Here is a 24934-nt window from a genome sequence, read left to right on the forward strand (position 1 = left end):
CTTCCCCGCCTGGTTAGTGAATTCCATATGGTGAACATAAACGTTGCTGGCTGTGAATCTGACCTAGTGACAGTGTTTGCATGAATAATGGTATCCATTGTATTGTCTGGCTTAAAAATCCTGGGAGTGAGATCTTACAGCCCTCAATCCCATCAGATTACATTTGGCCGTGAAATGTTCACCCCAGTTTGGGGAAATACTGGGCTATTTGGAGTGCAAGCCCTTTCATAGAATCATAGAATATCAGGGTTGGAAGGGACCTCAGGAGGTCATCTAGTCCAACCCCCTGCTCAAAGCAGGACCAATCACCAACTAAACCATCACAGCCAGGGCTTTGTCAAGCCTGACCTTAAAAACTTCTAAGGAAGGAGATTCTACCACCTCCCTAGGTAGCGCATTCCAGTGTTTCACCACCCTCCTAGTGAAAAAGTTTTTCCTAATATCCAACCTAAACCTCCCCCACTGCAACTTGAGACCATTACTCCTTGTCCTGTCCTCTTCTACCACTGAGAATAGTCTAGAACCATCCTCTCTGGAACCACCTCTCAGGTAGTTGAAAGCAGCTATCAAATCCCCCCCTCATTCTTCTCTTCTGCAGACTAAACAATCCCAGTTCCCTCAGCCTCTCCTCATAAGTCATGTGTTCCAGACCCCTTTGAACAGGTACCAGCTGTCCACCAGTACCTAGGCCTCTTCAGGCTTCACTAACTCAAACCCACTTCTCCTCTTGATATCTTCCAAGGCCTGGATCATTCCCACCTGTGGCTGGAGCCTAGGAAGCAGAAAGTCCCGAGAGGATCCTTACATGGAGTTTTTCCCTAAGTCACTCTGGGCGGCAGGAGGGTTCAGCCCTCACCAAATGGCCCATGGTCCTGCCCCATGGTCCTGCCTTGCGGATCCTCTCAGAGGCCTTTACCCTGCCTATTGCAGCACCTGTAGCTTAGCCCAGCTCCTTGACAGCTTGGAAATGGACACTGCTGCCCCCAGGGTGGAGGTGGCTAAAGAAGAGGGTACAGCCCTAGACTCTGTGTGTGTGTGTGTGTGTGTGTGTGTAGACATACACACACACAATCCTATCTCCTCCACAGCCATGGATCCCTGCCCCCATGGAGGGGGTCTTTGTGGGGGATGATGGGGCAAGAGGAACAATTCTGGAACGGCAGCTCAAACTCCCATATACCAGCTTTCATTGGGGAAGGAAGGATCCTCACCGCAGGCATCATCCACACCTCTTCTCTTGCCCAGGCCATTGGCCTCATGCCTTGTATTTTATTTATGTATGTATGTATTTTTATAGCCAGCTTATAACAAAACATCCCATCCTTCTGGTCCAAGGAAGTGGGGGTGGGGAATCGGATCTGCCTCCAGCATGCAAACTCTGTTGTCCACATCCTGTTTTAATATAAAATCCTGCTTCCTCTTCCTCTACTGGGAAATATAATGGAGCAAATAATTAAGCAATCAATTTGAGAACACCTAGAAGATAATAAGCTGATAAGTAACAGTCAGGTTTTGTCAAGAACAAATTGTGTTAAACTAACCTAATAGCTTTCTTTGATGGGGTAACAAGCCTTGTGGATAGGAGGGAAGTGGTAGATGTGGTATATCTTGACTTTAGGAAAGCTTTTGATACTATCTCGCATGATCCTCTCATAAACAAACTAGGGAAATGCAACCGAGATGGAGCTACTATAAGGTGGGTGCCTAATTGGTTGGAAACCCATTCCCAGAGTGTAGTCATCAGTGGTTCACAGTCAAGCTGGAAGCACATATCGAGTGGGGTCCCACAGGGATCAGTTCTGGGTCCAGTTCTGTTCAATATCTTCATCAATGATTTAGATAATGGCATAGAGAGTACACTTATAAAGTTTGCAGATGATACCAAGCTGGGAGGGGTTGCAAGTGCTTTGGACGACAGGATTAAAATTCAAAATGACCTGGAGAAATGGTCTGAAGTAAATAGGATGAAATTCAATGAGAACAAATGCAAAGTACTCCATTTAGGAAGGAACAACAGTTGCACACATACAAAATGGGAAATGACTGCCTAGGAAGGAGTACTGGAGAAGGGATCAGGGGGTCATAATGGACCACAAACTAAATATGAGTCAACAGTGTAACACCTTTGCAAAAACAGCAGACATCGTTCTGGGATGTATTAGCAGGAGTGTTGTAAGCAAGACACGAGAAGTAATTCTTCCACTCTATACAGATTAGGCCTCAGCTGGAGTATTGTGTCCAGTTCTGGGCAACTCATTTCAGGAAAAATGTGGACTAATTGGAGAAAGTCCAGAGAAGAGCAACAAAAATGATTAAAGGTCTAGAAAACATGATCAATGAGGGAAGATTGAAAAAATTGGGTTTGTTTAGTCTGGAGAAGAGAAGACTGAGAGGGGACATGATAACAGTTTTCAAGTACATAGAAGGTTGTTACAAGAAGGAGGGAGGAGGCAGAAAAATTGTTCTTGTTAACCTCTGAGGATAGGACAAGAAGCAATGGGCTTAAATTGCATCAAGGGAGGTTCAGGTTGGACATTAAGAAAAACTTCCTAACTGTCAGGGTGGTTAAGCACTGGAAGAAATTGCCTAGGGAAGTTGTGGAGTCTTCATCATTGGAGATTTTTAAGAGCAGGTTAGACAAACACCTGTCAGGGATGGTCTAGATAATACTTAGTCCTGCCATGAGTGCAGGGGACTGAACTAGATGATCTCTTGAGGTCCCTTCGAGTCCTGCGATTCTATGATTCAGCAGCACAATTCTGGCCCCTGGGGTAAAAGCACCGTAGAGCTGCTGGTCACCGACAGGCACATACCAGGGTCAGACACATTCACACAGACTAATGGCCACTTCTGGCATGGAAGCGGCTGGGCCGTCCTCACCTCTCATCCTCTGGTGGAGGGGCACAGGCAGAGCACACCCACAGGGAAGGTTCCCTTCCCCATCCCCTGTAGGCTGCTGAGGGGATCTCTACCCTTGCCCCAAATGGAGCCAGCATGTAAGAGAGGGTTGGGGTGTGGCTGCAGGATCCGTGATTAGGCTCAGAAATACCAGATAGGGGGCGTGGAGCTTTCGCCATGGTCTGGACCAGAGGTCAGCAACCTATGGCACACGTGCCAAAGGCGGCATGCGAGATGATTTTGAGTGGCACTCACACTGTCTGGGTCCCAGGCACCTGTCCCGGGCACTCTGCTGCCATTCTGGGATCCTACTGCTGGCCCCCTGCCACCCGGGGTCCCATCCGCCCGTCCCCGCTCAACCCACTGCTGGCCCTGGGTCCCAGCCACCTGTCCCGGGCACTCTGCTGCCATTCTGGGGTCCCAGCCCAGGGCTCTGCAGTTGCCCCCAGCTGGGGCCCACTGGCCCCAGCCTGGGGCAGTGAGGGGTGCAGACAGGGGCAAGAGGGGGCACAGCTCAGCACCCCCACCTTAAAAATTGTTCCAGTACCACTGTACTGGGATATTTTTAAGTCCTGATTTGCTGCTTACATCACTATCATGTCACGTGGAACAGCACATTGCGTATGACGTAGTCTGTCGCGGTATTTTTCCCCACTGTAAGTTGAGGGGTACATTTGACAAAATGTCAGCTCCTAAGAAAGCAAAGTTAGATGTCCATTCATTTCACTTCACAACAACATTTGGTGGCTAAGTCATGGCAAGGTTTTGGTGCTCTTTGTAGACTGTTTTGATGCAATCAAAGCCTTTTTGTCAGAAAAAGGACAAAACTACCCCGAACTGGACGATGACAAATGGCTGTGTGAGCTCATGTTTCTAACTTCCATCACCACTCGCCTAAACGAACTCAACCTCCATCTCCAGGGTGCAGGGCAAATGGTTCTGGATCTTTATGAAACCTAGAAGGCATTTGTTGTAAAGCTAGCAGTTTTTTCTCAGGATATTCGAACTTCCACTTTCTGCTGCTTCCAACACATAAAAGAGCTATCGACACGTTGCACTGTCAGTGTCGATGAGACTGGAATGTACATGCAAGAACTGGAATCAGAATTGTCTGACAGATCTCAAGATTTCCAGTGATTTGGCCCAAGGCTTTCTTTTCTAATTAAACCTGAAAAATTCAACAAAAGCGACTTGGATTTGTCTGTATTTCAGTGGATGGGTGTTTGAAGATTTCAAACTGCAACTCATTCAGTTAAAAAGCTCAGAATTGTGGGCATCAAAGTTTGTAGATCTGCGGAGTGCACTTGAAGCTACCGAGAGAGATCATGGGTCCTCTATTCTGACCTGCGGGACGTCCCTGCCCGTGAAATTGAACTGTTTGAAGAAAATTGCGTTTGCAGTGCTTTCAGCATTTGGCTCCACATACCTGTGTAAACAGGTATTTTCACACATGAAACCTATCCTCTGTCCCTCTCGGAGCCAGTTAACAACTGATCTCTCAGAAGCCTGTGTGCAGCTTAAACTATCCAAATATGTGCCAGACTTTGGAAAACTCAGCAAGGAAAAACAAGGGCAAGGATCACACTATACTAATAAGATCTGCATTTTAATTTAATTTTAAATGAAGCTTCTTAAACATTTTAAAAACCTTATTTACTTTACATACAACAATAGTTTAGCTACATATTAGAGAGAGAGACCTTCTAAAAATGTTAAAATGTATCTCCGGCACGCGAAACCTTAAAATAGAGTGAATAAATGAAGACTTGACACACCACTTCTGAAAGGTTGCCGACCCCTGGTCTGGACTATTGGCCACAGGTGGCCAATGATGCAGCCTCACAACCTGCCTGCAAGAGCCACAGAATTCTACCCTCCCACACTTGAGGTGGAGGAGAAGCCCCTTTAGCTGTTAGCAGCGTAGGACTTATGACATGCAGGTGAGTTAGCTTTGTGCCAGAGCCGGGGCTGAATCATGATGATTATTTATTATTGGCATTACTGTAGCACCTGGGAGCTGTAACTGTGAAGCGGGACCCTGGTATGCTAGGTGCTGTATATGTACCTGCAAAGGACAAGAGAGGGGCAGACACACGTAGCTTGCACAACTAGGGGTCAACAATGTCACTGAAGATGGCACCACGGCAAGAAAAACAGCACAGAGGGAAGGGTGAGGAGAGGCCTTGATGTGATGGGTCAGTATCTCCTGAAGCCGATTGTTCCATTTTTTTCTTCGCCGTTGACAAAGGGCTTCCACAGGGTCCAAGTGGCATCTAGTTAAGAGAGATTCATGCTCCTGATTTCAACTGAATGCTGCAAAGGGACGTCAGACTCTCTCGTAATTGTACAATTCATCTAACATAACCAGAGACTCTCTCCTGTACTGCAGCCTCCAGGAGAGGGTTATTCCAGTGAAGTGTCTTTCTGAATAGGAGCCAGACACTGGTCAGGGAGTCCAGTAGAAAGGTGGACGGTGATGAGCCTGGGTGGGGATGGCAAGCCTACAGCTGGACATTGAACAGCTCCACTCCTCAGCTCTTGCAAAGGTCATCTGTGTGGCTGGGTGCAGGAATTAGGATTCTTTAAGGGATGGCTCCTGCTCTGTAACCCCTGCCTAAATCCAGGGTAGCTTTAGCCTCTCCAGAAGCTGCTCTGGATCTTCACCGGTTTACAGAGCAGAATTTGGCCAGTTGTCTCTCAGGTGAGCCACAGAAGTAAGAACCCAGGCCCTTTGATCACTGAAGATCCGCTGGCACTTTTTTGCAAGTGCCTCCTTTTATTCCCTATGGAGTCACAATCAGACATGGTATCCTTCACTTCTTGCACTAACCTGGGGTGGGGGTGGTTGCTGTGCATTGTGTGTGTGTGTGTGAAAGAGAGAAAGAGAAGTAGTTCCTGTTTGTAAAGCACTTTGGGACTTTAATTCATTCCCATTACCTAAATAAACCAAAGCTGGAAATATCTGTGTGAGGAAAAATCTACCCACTGCTCCCATGTGCCCCTTTAGCTCAACACTTTGCAAGTTGACATCAATCTAGGGAAGTGGCTTTTTCAAGAATGAATGACTACATGTAACAAGCCCCACATAGGCTAGCACCAAGATTTGAACCCAGGACTTTCAACACTAACCTTGAACTAAAAGAATAACTCCATTAAATGGTAGCAGTAGTTGGCTGTTAACCTCAAGTAGACCAGCCACTAGAGGGGGAGAAAACCTATACAGTACTAGGGTGGGTTATATTTACAGCGTAGCAAGTAACTTATCATCATCCAACAGCACAGGGATACTGTATAGGTGGCAAATGTCTGGCTTTATCTGCAAACTTGTTGAGAATTGGTTTGAAATAACATACAAGACTCCCCACCACCATTGTCATTTCATAGGATAAGACATTGCATTAGTTACGGCTGACCCGGCAGAGCAGTTACTCTACATATCCTTCTTGTGGAGGATTTCTTTATATTATTTAGTTCATTTAATCTATATGGTTTATCCTGAACTCATAACTGTTTAGCTGGAAAGTGTCCAAGGACATTTGTGCATACTGAGGTCAGTGGGACATAAAAGACTGTCTTCCCTGGAAAAACTGATTTATGTTCCTGTTTTCTGTAACACATGGGGGAAAGGGAGAGAAACTGTAGCAGTGAATTGAACTATAGGGGTTTTATTAACTGAATAAAAATATATACCGAGGATTAGCTTCTACTCTCCTTTATGTCTCTGCAAGCTCACTGAAGTTACTGGTGTTACATGATGTAACTGAGAAGAATTTGGCCTTCTGTATCATTTAAATGTGACACAGGTTTATAGGTTTAATTGATCAAATTAGTCTGCTAGAGCACAAATCATGTTATATTTACATCCAAACCATGTAATCGGCACCGTTTTCATGCATAGACTTTCCTAATCCTCCAGTCTGCTTTGCTGGAATGGAGATTTTAAGACTGAGGATGTGGGGGCTAACCTAAGCTTCACCAAACAATTCCTGGTTCTAATAATTCATTATCTATCTCATCCCCCACTATCTTCATGCAGTTCCCTATCATAACACTGTACAGAAGGGTCCCTATGCATTTTTAGGCATAAGAATCATTTAACCCACCACTGAAGTACAATCACCTCTGGGATGGAAATTGGCAGCTGAGGGCACAGAAACAGCCCAACAGTTTTGCAGAAAAGCCACAAATCTCTTCCAGAAAAAATGTAGAAAGACCACAACTTAACATACAAACAAACCTATTGTAAATCCAGAATTTTTTTTTAAAAAAACCCAATTAGTTTAAGAAAACGTAAAACAAACGAACAAACAAACCCCAACACACCAGTAATATGTAGGGAAGTAATACATAGGGATCCAGAAAGGTTAGAAATAAGGTCAGAAAGAATAAAACAAGATTCAGTTTGGAAAACTTCAGGCTAATATATCTGTGTTTGGGGAGTGGGAGTAGTCTAAAATACAGATCTTCCATGAGCAAGAGAAACCTGCAGAGCAGGGATGCTGGTATAGTTCTGTAGATAATAGCAGATAGTGGACATGTAAACTCTGAGTTTGCAGTACAATCAGCAGTAAAAACAAAACAACCCTCCAATACTGCATTGGGTTGCACAGGCAGAAACATTGTATCCCGGGACAAGGCAACAGTTCTGTAAGGGTCTGTAAGCAAAAGGACATTTTGTTTGTTTTTTAATTCTAGACAACCAAATAGCATTGCTACTTGTGGAGGGCGTTGAGAAAAGAACAGCAAAAAATAATTGGGGGTTGGTAGGATTGATTTGTGTGACGAGATTAAAGGAGCGAAGCGTGTGCTGTTTGGCTGAGAGGTGATCAGAAGAGAACATGAGAGCCTGTTGGGGTTGTAAACCCCCAGAAAGGAGAGGAGTCATTTCGGGTGATATCTCTGGGAGTAATGGGATAAAATGAGCTATGGCAAATGGAGAGGAGAAGCTGCTAGTATGGGATCTAATAGTCTGAGGGGATAGTTTGCAAAGAGAAGTGGTGGAAGTCCAGTTGGAAACGGGACATTTGAAAGTGAACAGGACAGGGCACTAGTGAGTATAGTATAGGGAACAACCCTTGAGTATTTATATACTCACACAAAAGTGCAGGGCTCTTTTATGCTCATCTCCTCATCTTTCACTTCTTCTTTAGGTTTTTAAAAAGAAACCCTTGGTAATGCTGCTAGGAACCAGATTTAACCCTTCCATCAATTCCAAAGTTTCTTCAACCTTTCTGTAAAATGGTGGCTTCCAGAGTTCTATCCTCTATCCTTATACTAAAGAAAGGCTTGTTCTCTTGTCCATTTGCTCCAGACTGCTTAAATTCAAGTGCATCGGGTTACATGTGGAAGGCTAGAAGGCATTGGTATTAGAGGGAGTTTCAATAGTGTGGCCTATAACACAGTACCAGCTAATGCCACACTGGGACAATCGCTCAGCACAGTTCGTGGGACCTGTGCCACCATGTGAAACAATATTACTTCCTTGCAGCCACTGAAATTAACTGCCCCAAACAAAATCTCTTTAGGCTATAGACATCCAGCAGCAATGAAAGCAGCCTGCAGGCACAAAACCACAAAATCTCTCTCTCTCTCTGCCTGCCTGCAATGTCAATAACAGCAGAGAAGCTGGAAACTGGCCATGTTTTATCTGAAACATTCCTTCTTTTTCCCTTTCCTCACCTTGCCCTCCACTCCCAAGTTAAGTGGGTGAGAAGAACGAAGCGGATGGAGGTTGATGGAGTTCAGGGGGAGGAGGCTGCTCAGACTCCTTCCTCGTGGTGTTCTCTCTCCTCTATATGGTAGCTCAGCTGCAGGAAGGCAGGATTAGACACATATACTGAGCATCTTTGGCATTGCTATCTCCCTTGTGGCAGACGTGCCCTACGCTCTTCTGGAGGGCAGGCTGCAGCAGCACCTCCTGTGGAAACACTCGGGTTTTCAAGATTTATAAATCCATTGTAGGGGGGGATCGGTTTTGGTCCAAGATGTGGCAGAAGAAGCCTTCAATCGGGATGTGGGAGCAATTGTTTTAATTGACTCGAATGCCAGATTGGCAGCATTCAAGGCTGAATTCTTTTATCTATCCACATAGCATCTACCGAACAGGCAGTGACATGAGACGCTTCCCCACCAGTCGCAGCCAGCATGCCTGTACCTTCATCTGAAAGGTTCGTCTCTGTGTATGAGAAGGGTGCTCAGTCTCCATCTCCCTTCAACCCTTGACCGTTTGCTTCAGACTGTCAATACTGCCAGTTAGTTCCCAGAAAGATGGTGTGTGCGTTGGGGGGGGGCATTCTTTTGGTTTCATGGACAATTGTCCCCTTTGAAGGTGAGACCATCCAAATTCATAGTGAAGAATGGGCAGATGATGAGAATTTTGACCACCGTAGGGGTTTAAATGGTGACCTTGAGGCAAAAGACTGAGCATTGTCCAAACGTCTGTGAGAATCTTTCCGTTCACTTCACCGGGCTTCAGGTCCAACAGCATCACATTGTCAGTCTCATGAACCAACTTTCTTAATTGGCGTACTCTTAAAAAAACATGAGCAAACACAGGAATTAGTAAATAAAATGAATTAAAATTGGGTGTCAGGTGTGTATTTATACGCTGGAAAAGGTCCACACGAGCTCATCTGGTTTCTCACCTGCCTCACATGTGCTATAAAAGGAGATCTGAACATGTCTCTGGAAACAGTGGAGACAAGTGTGTCAACTAAGTCTAAATTTGTGTTTAACTCACCACTGAGGTTAAAATTATCCTGGCAAAATCTATGTTTATTCTGAACGCGAGAGTAGATCTCTTGCATAAACATTACTCATTTTACAAGTTTTTTTCTGTGAAAGGTTCTTTTCTTTTCTTTAAAACAGACAAAAAATACCCCAGGAAATTAAATTTTGAAAAGGGGTTTTTGGTCCAGTATTTTTAAGAGTCTGACTTCAGCAGACTAAGGTGAGAACAATTGAATGATCCAGCTCTGGCTTCCCTAAATTGAGGATCTAATTTCAGGATTTGGGTGGCAGAGGTGGTTTTGGGTGGGTTGTTGATTTTGGGCCACAATCTTCAACTTCTTTTAAAGGTGGATTAATTATTATTATTATTATTATTATTATTTTCTTATTGTATTTATTTGGGCCACATGCAAATATCTCAAGATGGAAAACTTGAAATGGGGACACTGGGAATTCTGCTTTGTCTGTCGTAGTCCGGGCCAGCTCTAGCCAGTGTTAGACTGCAGCCTGAATTACTGAAACTCCTGGGGGCCCCTGATGGGAACAAGGCTTAAAGGCACAATGGTCCTGATCTAAAGCTAATTGAAATCCAGTTAGTCTTCCCATTGACTTCAGTGGACTTTGAATCAGAGCCTCAGCTCCCACGATAGGCACCTTAGACCAATACAAGTTACATTAGATAAGGAATGCGCGGTGGATGCAACCCCCCTTTGTGCCATGGAGCCTAACTCCACAGTTCCCTGTCCACTCTGCATGCTGAGGGCCTGATCCAAAGATTACTGAAGTCTTTGACTTTGATGGACTTTAGATCAGGTCCTGACAGAGGAAACGAGCCTGCAAAAATAGTAAATGTAACCATACAAGTAAAGTCTGCATAGTAGTAATGCATATATAAAAGGCGGGCAGAGTTAAGGTTGGGTGCCTACAAGAGTTAAGGTTGCATGTGCAACACTGAGTTAATGATTTCCTGGCTTTTGAGCACTTTACTTTGCAGCCATGACATTTTCTTAAAGGAGGTTCTCTTTGCATAGTGAATGTAATTTCTCAAAGCTTCAGCCGAGACAAACACTGTTCTTCAGTATAAGCTTTGTCCCTAATTGTCTCCCTCTTCCTCTGCTGGGGAGTGGCTGCGTCTGAATTTTGCCTGCATACAAGTCAAAACGGCAAAAAAATATTTACACTTCCTTTCCTTAGTATGAAGAATGTTGCAAAAGCAATATTAGTGCAGGCTGATGCACTGGGAGAGGGAAACTGACTCTCCCGTGCATGGTCAGCTGTCACATACAGGCAAAGTCAGTGATGCATGAATACACTGCTAAAGCCACACTAGTACCACTTTCAATCCTCTGCCTTGTTGGGGGGGTTTTGGCACCCCCTCCCCTTCTGACCTTCAGCAAAGAACCCCTTTGGGCCTTATTTTTTGTGCTTAGATTCAGGCCAGAGCCTGATTTTGATTTTGATTTTTGGGGGAGAAGTTTGGAATAAATCAAATGAGCTGTGTCTGAGAGAAGGAAAGCTGAGAAAGGGAAGGCTGCTTCATTTTTGAACAAAAGTTTTCAGAGTTTTCTGGGTTTCTCCACTTTGCTTTTCAAAACCAGAGATGGGATCCAGACTGGAGTGCCAACTCCGCATCCCTCAAATGTAAGGAGACAAGTTGAATCCATTGGCTCCTGTGGCTTTGCATCTGGATCAGATCTGGAATGGGAATGGGGGAGGGGGCCTCATCTTAGAACAAAATGGGAGAATTCTTGCAAGAACTGACATTGCAATTAATTATTTTGTATTGCAATCACAATCAGGGTCCCATTGTGCTAGGCACTGCACAAACATACACCAGGAACCACACCCTGCCCTGAAGAGTTTTTAGGGCTTGTCTGCAATGGGGAATTTGCCCAGAATCACTATTCCACACTAGCTGCCGATGTGCACACTCTTATTCCACATTAAGAGCACCTTTGTTTAGATTAGCCTAAACTGCTTTGGAAGTGATTAATCTAAACCACACAAAGGCAGTCTCAGTGCAGAGTAAGAGTGTTACTGGCACGTTAATACAAAATAGTAATTAAGCTTTAAATTCACACCTAGTTTATTTTGCAATAGCTTCCCCATTATACAACTCTTAGTCTAACTAGACAAAAGAAGTATTGCCCCCATTTTACAGATGAAACACAGAGAGATTAAGGGTATATCTACACTGAAATGTAAACCCAGGATTTGAACTCAGGTCTAACTCCCCTTCTGTCTACACACAAATTATGCTAAACCAGGTCAAGCTGGGACCCAGGGGTCAAGCTCTATTGCTTTGCAGTGTAGACATAGCCCCACTAGACTCATGCTCTGGGAGTCTGCCGAAAGTATCCCACAATTCCAAAGGGCAACTTCCTTCGTCTTCTGGTCAGTCAAGTTTGGTGGACAGTCATGTTTTCCCACACTGTACCATGTACAAAGGGCTAGAGCGGCCATGTTGTGAGAAGGTGGTTGGGCTCGGGCCCTCATAATGCCATGTAGACACTGGCACCCCAGGTTGGGACCCAGGATTCAACAATTCCTAACCTGGGGTTACAAATGAGTGTGGACACTCAAACGATCTAGGTCAACAAACCCCAGGTCTGCAACTTGAATTCTATTAACCCCTGGCTTACATTGCAATGTAATCATACTCTTAGTGACTTGCCCAAAGTCATACAGAAAGATAGGTATTGAACTATGATCTTATTAACCAGAAGACCATCCTACCTCTCTAGGCCAGCTGTGAGATTTCTGAATCATAGAATCATAGAATATCAGGGTTGGAAGGGACCCCTGAAGGTCATCTAGTCCAACCCCCTGCTCGAAGCAGGACCAATTCCCAGTTAAATCATCCCAGCCAGGGCTTTGTCAAGCCTAACCTTAAAAACCTCTAAGGAAGGAGATTCTACCACCTCCCTAGGTAACGCATTCCAGTGTTTCACCACCCTCTTAGTGAAAAAGTTTTTCCTAATATTCAATCTAAACCTCCCCCACTGTAACTTGAGACCATTACTCCTCGTTCTGTCATCTGCTACCATTGAGAACAGTCTAGAGCCATCCTCTTTGGAACCCCCTTTCAGGTAGTTGAAAGCAGCTATCAAATCCCCCCTCATTCTTCTCTTCTGCAGGCTAAACAATCCCAGCTCCCTCAGCCTCTCCTCATAAGTCATGTGTTCTAGACCCCTAATCATTTTTGTTGCCCTTCGCTGGACTCTCTCCAATTTATCCACATCCTTCTTGTAGAGTGGGGCCCAAAACTGGACACAGTACTCCAGATGAGGCCTCACCAATGTCGAATAGAGGGGAACGATCACGTCCCTCGATCTGCTCGCTATGCCCCTACTTATACTTATCATCTCACCCTTCTCCTGGATTAACCAGGAACCCAGTCTCCTAAGGGCTTGTTTATATGCAGATACTCAGGGTATGGCTTCACTACAGAGCCTATGCCGTCATGGTTATGTTGGCATAGCTGTGTGAACATAGACCCCTGGAGTAGACCAAGCCAACACAAACAGAAGGCATTTTTCTGTCAGTGTGGGAACACCAGCTCCCTGAGTTGTGTTAGCTCTGTTGACAGAAATCTTTTTTTGTTGACATAGCTTCATGTATCCTGGGGAGTTTGTCGACATATCTATGTCAGTCACAGGTGTGGTTTTTTTCACATCCCTAACCACATCGCTATGCCAATATACCCTTTAAGTATGGCTCAAGCCTCAGGAATATGAACCCAGATTAACTAAAAGTGTAAATTTTAAGTGGATTATTTAGTTATGAATAAGAGTGTACACATGGGTTTAATGTGGTTTAACTAATTCACTTTAAATTCACAACTTTAGTTAATTCAGATTATTTTTTCTGAGCATCCTATGTAGACAAGCCCAATAGCAACTCTAGATCCAAACATGCTAGCTCAACTCATCTCTTAACAGTGTTGCCAACTCCCATGATTGTATTACGAACCTCACGATATTTGGTGTTTTCCACGAAGCCCTACTGGAGTAATGCGATTACATGAGCCTCTCAGCTTTCATTTATTAAAACGTACGTTTTAGCTCTGTTATCCTGAAAACGTGAACACCAAAAACCAGAAGGCAAATGAAGAAAGCCCAGCATGTATGATTTTTTGCAAAATCCCATGACTGCTTGGGGTTTATTTGTGATTTCTAAATGTTTGGAGTTAGCAGTTTCACACACCTCTCTTGTGCCAATTTTCTGTAAGTTCTACTTCTATGAGAATTAGGACACCGGGCAGGTCTGCAACTCAGTGATTTCACTGTACATTTCTTTCTGTTGTAACCTCATTGGGCTGATGCCAGCAGAGTCCTGGACCTCTGTATTGGTGAGTGTTCTAAAATGGCACAAATTCCTCGAAGCAGACTCTAATCTCTGCATGCTGTTCTGCATGCAGTTAGCGCCTGCGGGCTGGGTCTGGTTCTCAGTCCCTGGAGCAGAGCCTCACGCCCTAGGCAGGAGCAAAAACGAAGGAGTTCACCTATCCACACAGCCTGCTCATTGGTGAGGTAAGGAGCTAGTTCACATATGGAGCCCAGTCCTTTTTGGTAGGCAATAGGACTGCAGAGTAAGTGAAAGTGCAGAGTCTCCTAGTGTATGTCTAGGGTACATGCTCTGGGAGTGTGAACGTTTGATGTAATACTGTAGGTTTCCTCCTCAAGCCCTCCAATCCCCTTGAGCTGCTAAGACATAGAGTGGGAGACCGAGAGCAAAAGCCACAACAATATTCATTAGCAAACACATTTGTTGTGGAATATGATCCTGTAAAATACCTGTAGCTTCTGAACTGTCCTGTTACAGTGAAGGAGAACACTTGTCCTTACACTTCTGCCCTTGCAACAAGCAAACTCATGTACCCCTGTACTTGCCGGTGAACTTTGGGAACACTTTTCAGTCTCTGAAACCCTATAATGTATTTGGTCAGCCCCAACCATAGGTGGCACCCAAAGCACCTTGCAAAGAGTAATTAATTTAGCTGCACAACTCCCTTTTGAAGTCTGTTGGCATTATTATCCCTGTTACACAAATGAGAGAAATGAAGCATGAGATTTTCAAAAGTGGCTGCCAATTTTAGGTGCCTGGGTTTGGGCCAGATGTTCAGAGGTGCTGAGTACTCACAATCTCGTTGGAACTTACTCGGAAAAGCAGGCCTATGTTGTCTCAAATTGAGGTGCCCAAAATCAGGGGTTGCTATTCAAAGCATTTTTACCCTGGGTACTTCTCTGAGACCAGACGGGAAGCCTGTAGGAGAGCCAGGAATAGAACGCGGGGGCCCTGACTACCAGCCCTAGCTGCATCACCATCCTTCCCTACCATCAGCACCCCTCTCATTTCCTTGTGATCTGAAATATCATTGAGTCCCCCAGTAAGTGTAATACAGTAACCTCTCACTTAACGTTGTATTTATGTTCCTGAAAAATGCGACTTTAAGCTAAACGATGTTAAGTGAATCCAATTTCCCCATAAGAATTAACGTAAATAGCGGGAGGGTTAGGTTCCAGGGCAATTTTTTTCACAAGACAAAGGACTATATATATATGTATACACACACACACACACACACACACACAGTATAAGTTTTAAACAAACAATTTGATACTGGTACGCTGGGATGATGATTGTGAAGCTTGGGTGAGGTGGTGGAGTCAGAGGGTGGGATATTTCCCAGGGAATGCCTTACTGCTAAATGATGAACTAGCAATTGGTGAGCCCTCAAAGGTTAACTCGTTGTTAATGCGGCCTCACACGCTACAAGGCAGCACGAATGGAGGGAAGGGAGACAGCATGGCAGACAGAGACACACACCGTGTGTGTGTGAGAGAGAAGCATATTGTTCCTTTAAGTATGCTGACCCCACTCTTAAGTACATTGTCTTTTTAAGCTAATCAGCAAGCTGAGATGGCAGCTGCTGCCAGGAAGCTCCCACTGTCCTGAGCCCTGTCGTGTGTCACCACCCCCCCCCCCGCTCTATGGAAGATGGGGTAAGCGGGGTGCAGGGGGGAGGGGGACACCCTGACATTAGTCCTCCCTCTTCCCCCCTGCCCCCCACACAGCAAGCAGGAGGCTCCCGGGAGCAACTCCAAGGCAGAGGGCAGGAGCAGCACACACAGTGCGGGAAGGGACAGCTGAACCGCCGGCAATTGATAGCCTGCTGGGTGGCTACTGCACAGGGAACTTAGGGGAGTGGGGGGCTGATGGGGGGCTGCTGGCCCACCCTGGTTCCAAGCCCCCACCAGCTAGCTGCAATGGGCTGCTCTTCCTGGGAAAGCTGTGGACAAAGCAGGCGGCTGCCAAACGACACTATAAGGGAGCATTGCACAACTTTAAACGAGCATGTTCCCTAATTGGTCAGCAACGTAACACGAAGCAACATTAACCAGGACAACTTTAAATGAGGAAAAAGAAAAGGAGTACTTGTGGTACTAATAAATTAGATAAATTGGTTAGTCTCTAAGGTGCCACAAGTACTGCTTTTCTTTTTGCGAATACAGACTAACACGGCTGCTACTCTGAAACCTGTCATTAAGTGAGGAGCAGTGTAATAATAGAGCTGTTTGTGAAATGAAAAACTAGCTCAACGAAAACAATGAACTTTTGAAGTATTGCTTTCCTTTTGAAGGGTTCAGAAGGGGGGGGTGTCACTTTTTGTTTTTTCTTTAAAAAAAAAAAACGTTCCTACCAATTTTTATTGGAAACTCTTCATTACGTTAAAAATTACAGTGAGGTTGGTTTTGATTTTTTCCCCCCCAAAAAATGTACAGGATGCATTATTTAAACAATGTCACTTTTCTCCCCCTCAAACAATTCAAAATTCCCACCACACGCTGACTACCGCAGATGTGCCAGTCTAAGCTTTAAATGTAAACCAGGCCTTCGTCTTTGTAGCCCAGCTCCTCAAACGCCGGCACCTAACGCCCGTTGATTTCTGCCTGAGGCAAAGAGCAAAGCAAGCAAAAGTGTGGGGTCTTCCCCTGGTGGACACCCAATATCCCATGAAAATATTTTAGGTCGGGGCTGGCCCTATCCTCTTCTCTGACACTGATAGTAGAGGTAGGAAAAAATACCCCTCCAAAGCTCCTTAACCCTTTCAAAACCCTTTCTAGAACAGAGCGCGCTTCTGGCCTGATTTCCCTTCCCCTTTCTGATTGCTTAGGACCTGTTGTTTCTTGGGGCTTTGTAAATCATATGGTCCACTAACTTGTGGGTGCGGTTGTATGTGTGTGTCCCTCTCGCTCCCTCTCCCTTTTGCCCTCTGCTTTCTTGATCAGTTATTCTTAGTTATAAATACTCTGTGTAACTGGCGGGTATCAAGATCAGTCTAAGGTGATGAGCTGATTTCGTGTGGTGTCTGCAAAGGGTAATTTAAAAGGGCCTTAGCTCCATAATCATTAAATCAACAGACAGTGATTCGATTTCTATAGGCCCCTGAGTCCTCCCTCTGGAGAGACTGCTGTGAAACTTCTCAGAGTGCAAGTCCTACAACAGAAGGTGCAGCCAACTTTATTACTGTGGTTCTTGAGATGATCTGAAGCCAGGGAAGCCGGGGGTGGGGAAAGCAAAACAGAAACTGAGTTGATGGGAACTCGAACATCTCTGACTGTGTGTTTTTGTTTTTTTTTCCTTTTGTGTGTCTGCAGATGGCAAGTGACTCTCTGTGATTGAAATGAGCATCAAGGTGCCTGTATCACCTGGGACCAAAGCCACAGGATGATCTTAATGGCCGCATTAATGAAATAATTTTAAGGAAAAAGCAGCCTTCTTTTATCTAGCTCCTGTAGTTCAAGTTTTACTCCCATACAGGAAACCGAATCTCAGACATTGATATTAATTACCTCTCAATCTTCCTGAATGGGGAAAGGAAATCATCATTATCAGTTTTGATTAAATGCTCAGTGGGAGAAATTAGCAGCTTCCAGGCAAGTTGAAGAGAGAGATCTGGGATCATTTTTAAAAGGGAAAGAAAAGGACAATCCAATTTTGCTGCTTTAAATCACTCCAGGGTAAAACGAAGCCTCTCCCCTTGCCAGTGAAGATAACTGAATTTCTTTGTTTGGCCTAAACATCTGATCATAGAAAAAGCCTGTGAACCTGTGACAACCTTTCTCTTTGCCTTACCACGGTCACTGAGTCACAGGCTGACAGCCAGGCTAAGGAACCCCAAAGGAAAGATGGTCGCCGTCAAGAAGAAAAATCTGAAAATGTTTACACTTGCCTTATTGTTTGTCATCACGATAACGTCGTTCTTGCTGAATTACACTAACAGTTTGGTGATGGTCACCTGGGATCCCAAGCAGATTGTCACGCAGTTAAAAAAACTAATGAAATACTCCCAGAGACCATGCAGCTGTAGTTCATGTGTTCCCGAGCTGGGACTTTCCTTCTGGTTCGACGAGAGGTTTAATCAGACTGTTCAACCTTTCCTGACCACTCGGAACACCTTCATTCCAGAGGAGAGCTACAAGTGGTGGCTGGTAAGTAGGGGTGCGTATGTGTGTGTAAAATTTGTAGTGTAATTATTGTTTGTATTTCTGTAATAATTAGAGACCTCAACTGGGCCTAGGCACTGTCTACTCGTGAGAGACAGTCCCTCCCGCAAAGAGTTTACAGTCTAAATAGACAAGACAGTCAAAGGGTGGGAGGAAGTTAGTAATATTGTTCTCATTTTCCAGATAAAGAATTGAAGCACATAGTGAGTTATCCAGGGTGATAACCGTCTGTGGAAGAGCTCAGCATTGAACCCAGAGCTCTCAAACACCAGTCCTGTGTTTTAACCACAAAATTATTCCTCTTCTTCTCCCACCAGAAACGGCTAATTCAAAAGAGAAACTTCTTATACAATGGAATTAACCTGTGGAACTCATTGTCATGAGCTACTGAGTTTGAGAAAATAGCAGTATTTTTTTTAAAAAAATAAGAAATTCTGTCTGAATAAGAACTAGCACTGCTTTCTTTGATCGTATAATTACAGGATCTAAACTATCCACTTCATGACAGGTGCCATTTAGGAAGAAGCATCCCCTATGATTATTCCTCTGTGGCACGATAGCCTGATCCAGATCCCATTGAAATCAGTGAATGGATTCCAATTTATGTCAGTGGAAATTGGATTGGGTCCTATTTGACCATAATGCAGTTTTTTGTACTTTCATTTGGAACACTTAGGCCCCGATTCAGCAAAGAAATTAAGCATGTGCTTTAAGTCTGTGAGTAATCTCATACCTATTCAGCACACACTAGCGTTATTTAAGCATGTGCTTTAGAGCTTTGCTGACTCAGGGCCCGAGTATGTGATGCTGTTTGGGCGAATGTGGTCTATGTTGTTAAACTGCAAAAGTATGTATATCGGTTCCAGTGTGCTGGCAAAATTCCAGCGTGGGTGCTAATTACATTCTGTCTGCATACAGAATATCCATTTTCCCCGCAATTTCACTTGAACATAGAAATCGTCTACCCTTCCTGTCCTAAATCTTATGTTGTCCATCCTGTGTGCAGTGGGGAGGCCCCTCCCACCAATACTTTATTTCAGACAGGGAGGATTCAGATTTGGGAGGGAGGTTTCAAACAGTTTGAGAGTGAGCTAATTAGCTACTGCAGTTAGCCAGCTTGATAGCCAATAGGAAATTCCCGTTGACTGTGAGAATTAATTGGCTATGGAGTAGAAATCCCTATTCTGAAATGAAGCCAGTCCCTTCCACTGTGCCTCATTCGTAGCCTCCAGCCCTGAAATATCTTTCAGCTAGCTCCTCAGATGTGTTTAGGTGTGTAACTCTTATTGAAATCAATGGGAGTTACGCTGCTTTCTGCCTTCCTGAGGCTTTATGTGTCACTATACCAGGGCGCTTGCTCTGGGTTCAGCCCACCCTACTTACTAAGGAATAGAATCATAGAAGATTAGGGTTGGAAGAGACCTCAGGAGATCATCTAGTCCAACCCCCTGCTCAAAGCAGGACCAATCCCAACTAAATCAACCCAGCCAGGGCTTTGTCAAGCCGGGCCTTAAAAACTCTAAGGACAGAGATTCCACCACCTCCTTAGGTAACCCATTCCAGTGCTTCCCCACCCTCCTAGTTAAATAGTTTTTTCTGAATATCCAACCTAGACCTCCCCCACTGCAACTTGAGACCATTGCTCCTTGTTCTGTCATCTGCCACCACTGAGAACAGCCTACCTCCATCCCCTTTGGAACCCCCCCTCCAGGTAGTTGAAGGCTGCTATAAAATCTCCCCTCACTCTTCTCTTCTACAGACTAAATAACCCCAATTCCCTCAGCCTCTCCTTGTAAGTCATGTGCCCCAGCCCCCTAATCATTTTTGTTGCCCTCTGCTGGACTCTCTCCAATTTGTCCACATCCTTTCTGTGGTGGGGGGTCCAAAACTGGACACAATACACCAGATGTGGCCTCACCAGTGCTGAGTAGAGGGGAATAATCACTTCCCTCAATCTGCTGGCAATGCTCCTACTAATGCAGCCCAATATGTCGTTAGTCTTCTTGGCAACAAGGGCACACTGTTGACTCATATCCAGCTTGTCATCCACTGTAATCTCCAGGTCCTTTTCTGCAGAACTGCCGTTAGCCAGTTGGTAGCCAGCTTTCTATCCACCTTATAGTCCATTCATCCAATCCATACTTTAACTTGATGGCAAGAATACTGTGGGAGACCATATCAAAAGCTTTTCTAAAGTCAAGATATATCCCATCCACTGCTTTCCCCATATCCACAGAGCCAGTTATCACAGAAGGCAATCAGGTTGGTCAGGTATGACTTTCCCTTGGTGAATCCATGTTGAATGTTCCTGATCACCTTCCTCTCCTCCAGGGGCTTCAAAGGGAGGCGGACCTGAGCAGGGATCAGCTCACTCTCCTAGAAGGAGTAACAGGAAGCTGCCCAGGAGGGATTCCCAGGGATTCTGGAGTGGAGTAGAGAGGCTGCTGGGGAGCAAGTAATCTCCAGTAGAGAAACCTGCAGCATAGGGAATGAGGCTACAGGCAGGAAAGGCCTGGGAGGCTACAGGCAGGAAAGGCCTGACTTTTTCCTGTAATTGTGATTGAAACAATAGCTGCTGAGGGGACTGTGGCTTGCTAGCAGTGGCTTAAACTTGCTTTCAGGGGAACAGTGACAGCAGAGGGGCTGACTTATTTTGACCGCAGTGGAGCTATTGTTTATCTGTGGAACTATACCATGTTCCTCTTAAACACAGATGAGGGCTTGATACTGGGCAAGACACAAAGACAGCCTTGGCCCCCAAAGAGCTTACAGTCTAAAGGCCTGATCCTGCCACCCTTACTCCCATGCATAATCATGTATTAGGCCTGTAAGGATTATTCATGGAAATAAATGTTGTAGGATCAGACTGTCCAGTAGCATGAAAATGACGACTGTTCTCAGAACATGTGAGCCAATATCTGAATGCCTCAGTTTCACCTGAGGCCTAGAGACAGGTGCAAAAGGGAGACGTCTTTTCCTGTTCTTGTCTCTGCGCATCACTTTCATACCCTTGCCCAGGTGATGCTCTCAACTACATCACTGTAAAAGGTGAATCTCTCCAATACACCCATGAAAAATCAACAGCAGGATTTGGCCCAGTATCTAGAAATATTCTTTACTCTTAGGTATAGACCCGGTCCTGCCCTTACTGAAGTCAATAGCAAAAGACCTGTTGTCAGGATTGGACCCTAAAAGAGTAAGAGTTGCATGTTGTAAATGATTGCTTGAGTTACACAGGATATAGGAAAAGGAGGACTTGTGGCATCTTAGAGACTAACAAATTTATTTGAGCATAAGCTTTCGTAAGCTACAGCTCACTTCATCAGATGCTGTAGCTCACAAAAGCTTATGCTCAAATAAATTTGTTAGTCTCTAAGGTGCCACAAGTACTCCTTTTCTTTTTGCGAATACAGACAAACACGGCTGCTACTCTGAAACCGGATATAGGCTTATCACCCTTTTCCCCATGCAGACGGCATGTCAAGAATTACCCCATTGGGTCTTTGTTTTAAAAAGTGTGGTGAACTTGAATATCCCATACCCCATTTTCCTTGCTTAGACCTCAGCAAGATGACCAAAATAATCCTTTTATATAAGGTGTGGCCCAGATTCTGCTCTCAGATCCAGCCCTGGACTCATTGTAACTCAGAGCAAAATTTGGCCCAACCCTCTGACATTGATCTTCTGAGCTATCGTTTGTGTTTTAGTTGTTTTTCTTTTTTGAGCTGAAGTGTTAGCCTCCTTGTGGTTAAAACGTGGCACAATATATTATATACATCCGATGAAGTGAGCTGTAGCTCACGAAAGCTTATGCTCAAACAAATTGGTTAGTCTCTAAGGTGCCACAAGTCCTCCTTTTCTTTTTACAATATATTGTGTGAGGCAATGTTCTCTGTTTATCTCATTTTTGTTTTCCTCCTTCCTTAGCTGACTCACTTAGAATGTTATTTTCTCTGTGACACATACTGTGGCTACTTTTGCAGTATTTGGTCAGTTGAAATACAAGAAAGCAATAATGTAAGGTCAATGGGTTTAGACTGAAATATAATAATCTGGCACCCTAAAACCTACCTAGAAACTCAGTCACTGAGCTTATATTAACCTAGTGTTAGAGTTAGTATTTATTTAAAGTTTTCTTAGTGGGTGTTTGTTTGCTTGCTTGTCTTCTTTTTCTTTGTGTTTAAATGTCACTTAAGAGGTCAGACTCTGATCTCACTTATTCTGTTGTAAGTGCAGAGTAACTCCTCTGAAGTCAGTAAATTAAAACTGCTATAAGTAAAAATCACACTCCAACTCCCCCAGCTATCTTAACTAAAACACATCACTCATCCAACTACTATGAGAGCATGATTTTATCAGGAGTCTTGGGGTAGTTGGTGTTTTTCTTAATGCCACAGTTCCCAGGGTCATGTGATTGACCGAAACACTCCTCTTACATCTAAAATAAAAACTAAGTTTCTAACCCGCATGGTTGTAGAGAAAAGTTTGCAAATGTGAAAACTTACAGGCTTGAAAAACAGAAAGCAAAATAAAAAGACCTTTTCCCCAGTGTACTGGCTTTTTTTAATCTCGATATTTTTAAGGCCATCTAATGGTTGTTTGGGGACCTGACTCATGGTTTCTGAATGCTTTGACTGGAAATACTGCATAAATATGTATCTTTAGAAACCTTCTGGCAATCTGCCTCCTTTAAGCAGGGCCAAGATGGGTGAGGTAATATTTTTATGGGATCAGCTTCTGCTGGTGAGAGAGACAAGCTATCAACTCCATGGAGGGGCAAACAGGTACAGTGTCCTCCTTTCAGTCTTGAGAACAAAACCCACCGGACATAATCCAAACCTCATTGAGACCAATAGAGAAAGACTTGTTATTTGTATTAAGATAGTGCCTTGCAGGCCAGTAGCCTCCTTGTACTAGGCATTACAAACACAGAGTGAGAGAGAGTCCCTGCCCTAAAGAGTTTACAGTCTGAAAAGACAAGACAGACTAAACCTGGGAGTGGAAGCAGAGAAACGGAGAGGTGAAGTGTCTTGCCCAAGGGTACACAGCAGTTCAGTGGCAGAGGCAGGAATGGTTGCCTTTCTAGTGCTCTATCCTTTAGAATATGCTGCATCCCAGGGAATTCAATGGATTCTGGATTAGACTCACTGTCAATATTTAAGAAATACAAATGAAGGAGGAAAATATTAACTTCTGCATTTCATGATTTGATTTTAAGTGTGGAGTTTGTTGCATCAACATAGGGTTTTGCATTAATTTCTTTTTTAAAATTACTTAACTGTTTGTAAAAACAAAGAGGGAGAAAAGAGTAAATTGAAAATGCAGGTGCAGTATTTAAAGCTTTGTGAGAATGTTTTGCACAGCTGTTAATTACATCACTATGTTAATTCTATAGAATTAACATAAACACTTATATAGCATTTTTCATGTATAAAACATTATACAAACATTAATCCTGGCAGCAGCCATATGAGGCAAATTCAGGATTATCTGTATTTTGCCAGTTGAGATGGAGAGAGTTTAAAGGGAAACCATCAATTTTAATAATGACTTTTCTGCATGAAAATGTGTAATTATTATTATCTGAAAGAGATTAAGAGAAACAACTAGTCAGGGCATTTTTGAGGGCCTTTTGTTTTGACAGTTCCATATATAGTCAGTTTCATGAAGCCCATATATTGTTGGTTTCCCTTTTCACATGTGTGGGTTACACAGCAACCGGAGAGAGGAAAAACATTAAAAACACTTTAAGAAAATGTAACTGTAAAACTGCAAAAATTGATTCAGAGCCAACTGCAGAATCAGAAACTACTTTTAGCTTGGCTAGATTTCAGGTTTACTGTCCCTTAGCATTTTGCCTAGGGCTACAGGGGATCAGTCAGGTTTAGAACACAACATTAATTGAATCCCACTTCTTCTTCAAAGCTGTTGATCCATACCTCTCACAATACGCTCTTTTGGAGATACAGGAAAAGCCCAGCTGTGGGACTATGGCATGAGAACTCAAAAATCTCAGTCCTAAAATTGTGCATGGATGAAAATGAATTTTAATGGCTTATAATTTAGCTCATTAAAATAGATTTTTAAACAAACCAAGCAAATATTCTTCAGTAAGAAATGGCTGCACATAAAATTTTAACATTCACCCACTTTTGAGTTCAACTCTGCACCTTTTCTCTTAGCTCAAACAGCTGAATGTTGTTTGTGCTGACATTCCAAAACAATCAGCTTTGAGCTGAGATTAAGGAACAAAATTTAGTCCAAAAAGAGAATCGCTGAGAAAATTATAAGCAAGTGCAAACTGGACATTTACGGTGCACGCTGGGGCAAGGACTGCCTTCTCTTTTATATGTGAATAGCGCACAGTTGAATGCAGTCCTGGTCCTCTTTAGGAACTCTGGGTGATTTTGTAATGTAAATAGTAATGACCTCTATTATAGTTTTTATTATAATATAAAGCTAAGGGGAAATTGAAAATTAAAGTCCTGGTTTTCCTGATACCACTCTTTAATTAAATCAGTTTCAATGGTGTTCCTTCAGATTTACATTGGTGTAACAGAAATCAGAGTTTGACCCCAGAACTATATAAACAGATAACCCTATCCATAGCAATGTGCAGTTTGGCTTTTGACTCTTCAAGCCCATAAAAAGGTAATTCTGCTTTGATCTACTGATGTATAGTTATGGCTGAGAAGGCAATTTTATTGAAAGCCTTAGTACTTTCTAAAAATTACCTCTTGGCCTGAATTTTCTCAGGTATGTAATCAGCTCAAGGATGACTTTTTCTGGAAAGATTT

The 24934-nt window shown here is 43.8% G+C and overlaps 1 protein-coding gene across 3 annotated transcripts in view; it reads left to right on the top strand.

Annotated features, from left to right (window-relative positions):
- The window catches only part of ST3GAL1 (ST3 beta-galactoside alpha-2,3-sialyltransferase 1), a 132289-nt gene that overhangs the window by 77451 nt on the left and 29904 nt on the right, over positions 1 to 24934 (top strand). For 2 of the 3 annotated variants that reach the window (XM_073330069.1, XM_073330068.2), the window contains exon 2: positions 17289 to 18122. In XM_073330069.1, coding sequence (XP_073186170.1) covers positions 17820 to 18122 — 303 coding nt within the window. In that variant the 5' untranslated portion in view covers positions 17289 to 17819. Of the gene's footprint in view, positions 1 to 8989; positions 9066 to 17288; positions 18123 to 24934 lie in introns of all 3 variants that reach the window. The other variant, XM_073330071.2, reaches the window with a different exon arrangement.

The sequence above is a fragment of the Lepidochelys kempii genome, chromosome 2, assembly GCF_965140285.1.
Source record: "Lepidochelys kempii isolate rLepKem1 chromosome 2, rLepKem1.hap1, whole genome shotgun sequence".
Taxonomy (NCBI): Eukaryota; Metazoa; Chordata; order Testudines; family Cheloniidae; genus Lepidochelys; species Lepidochelys kempii.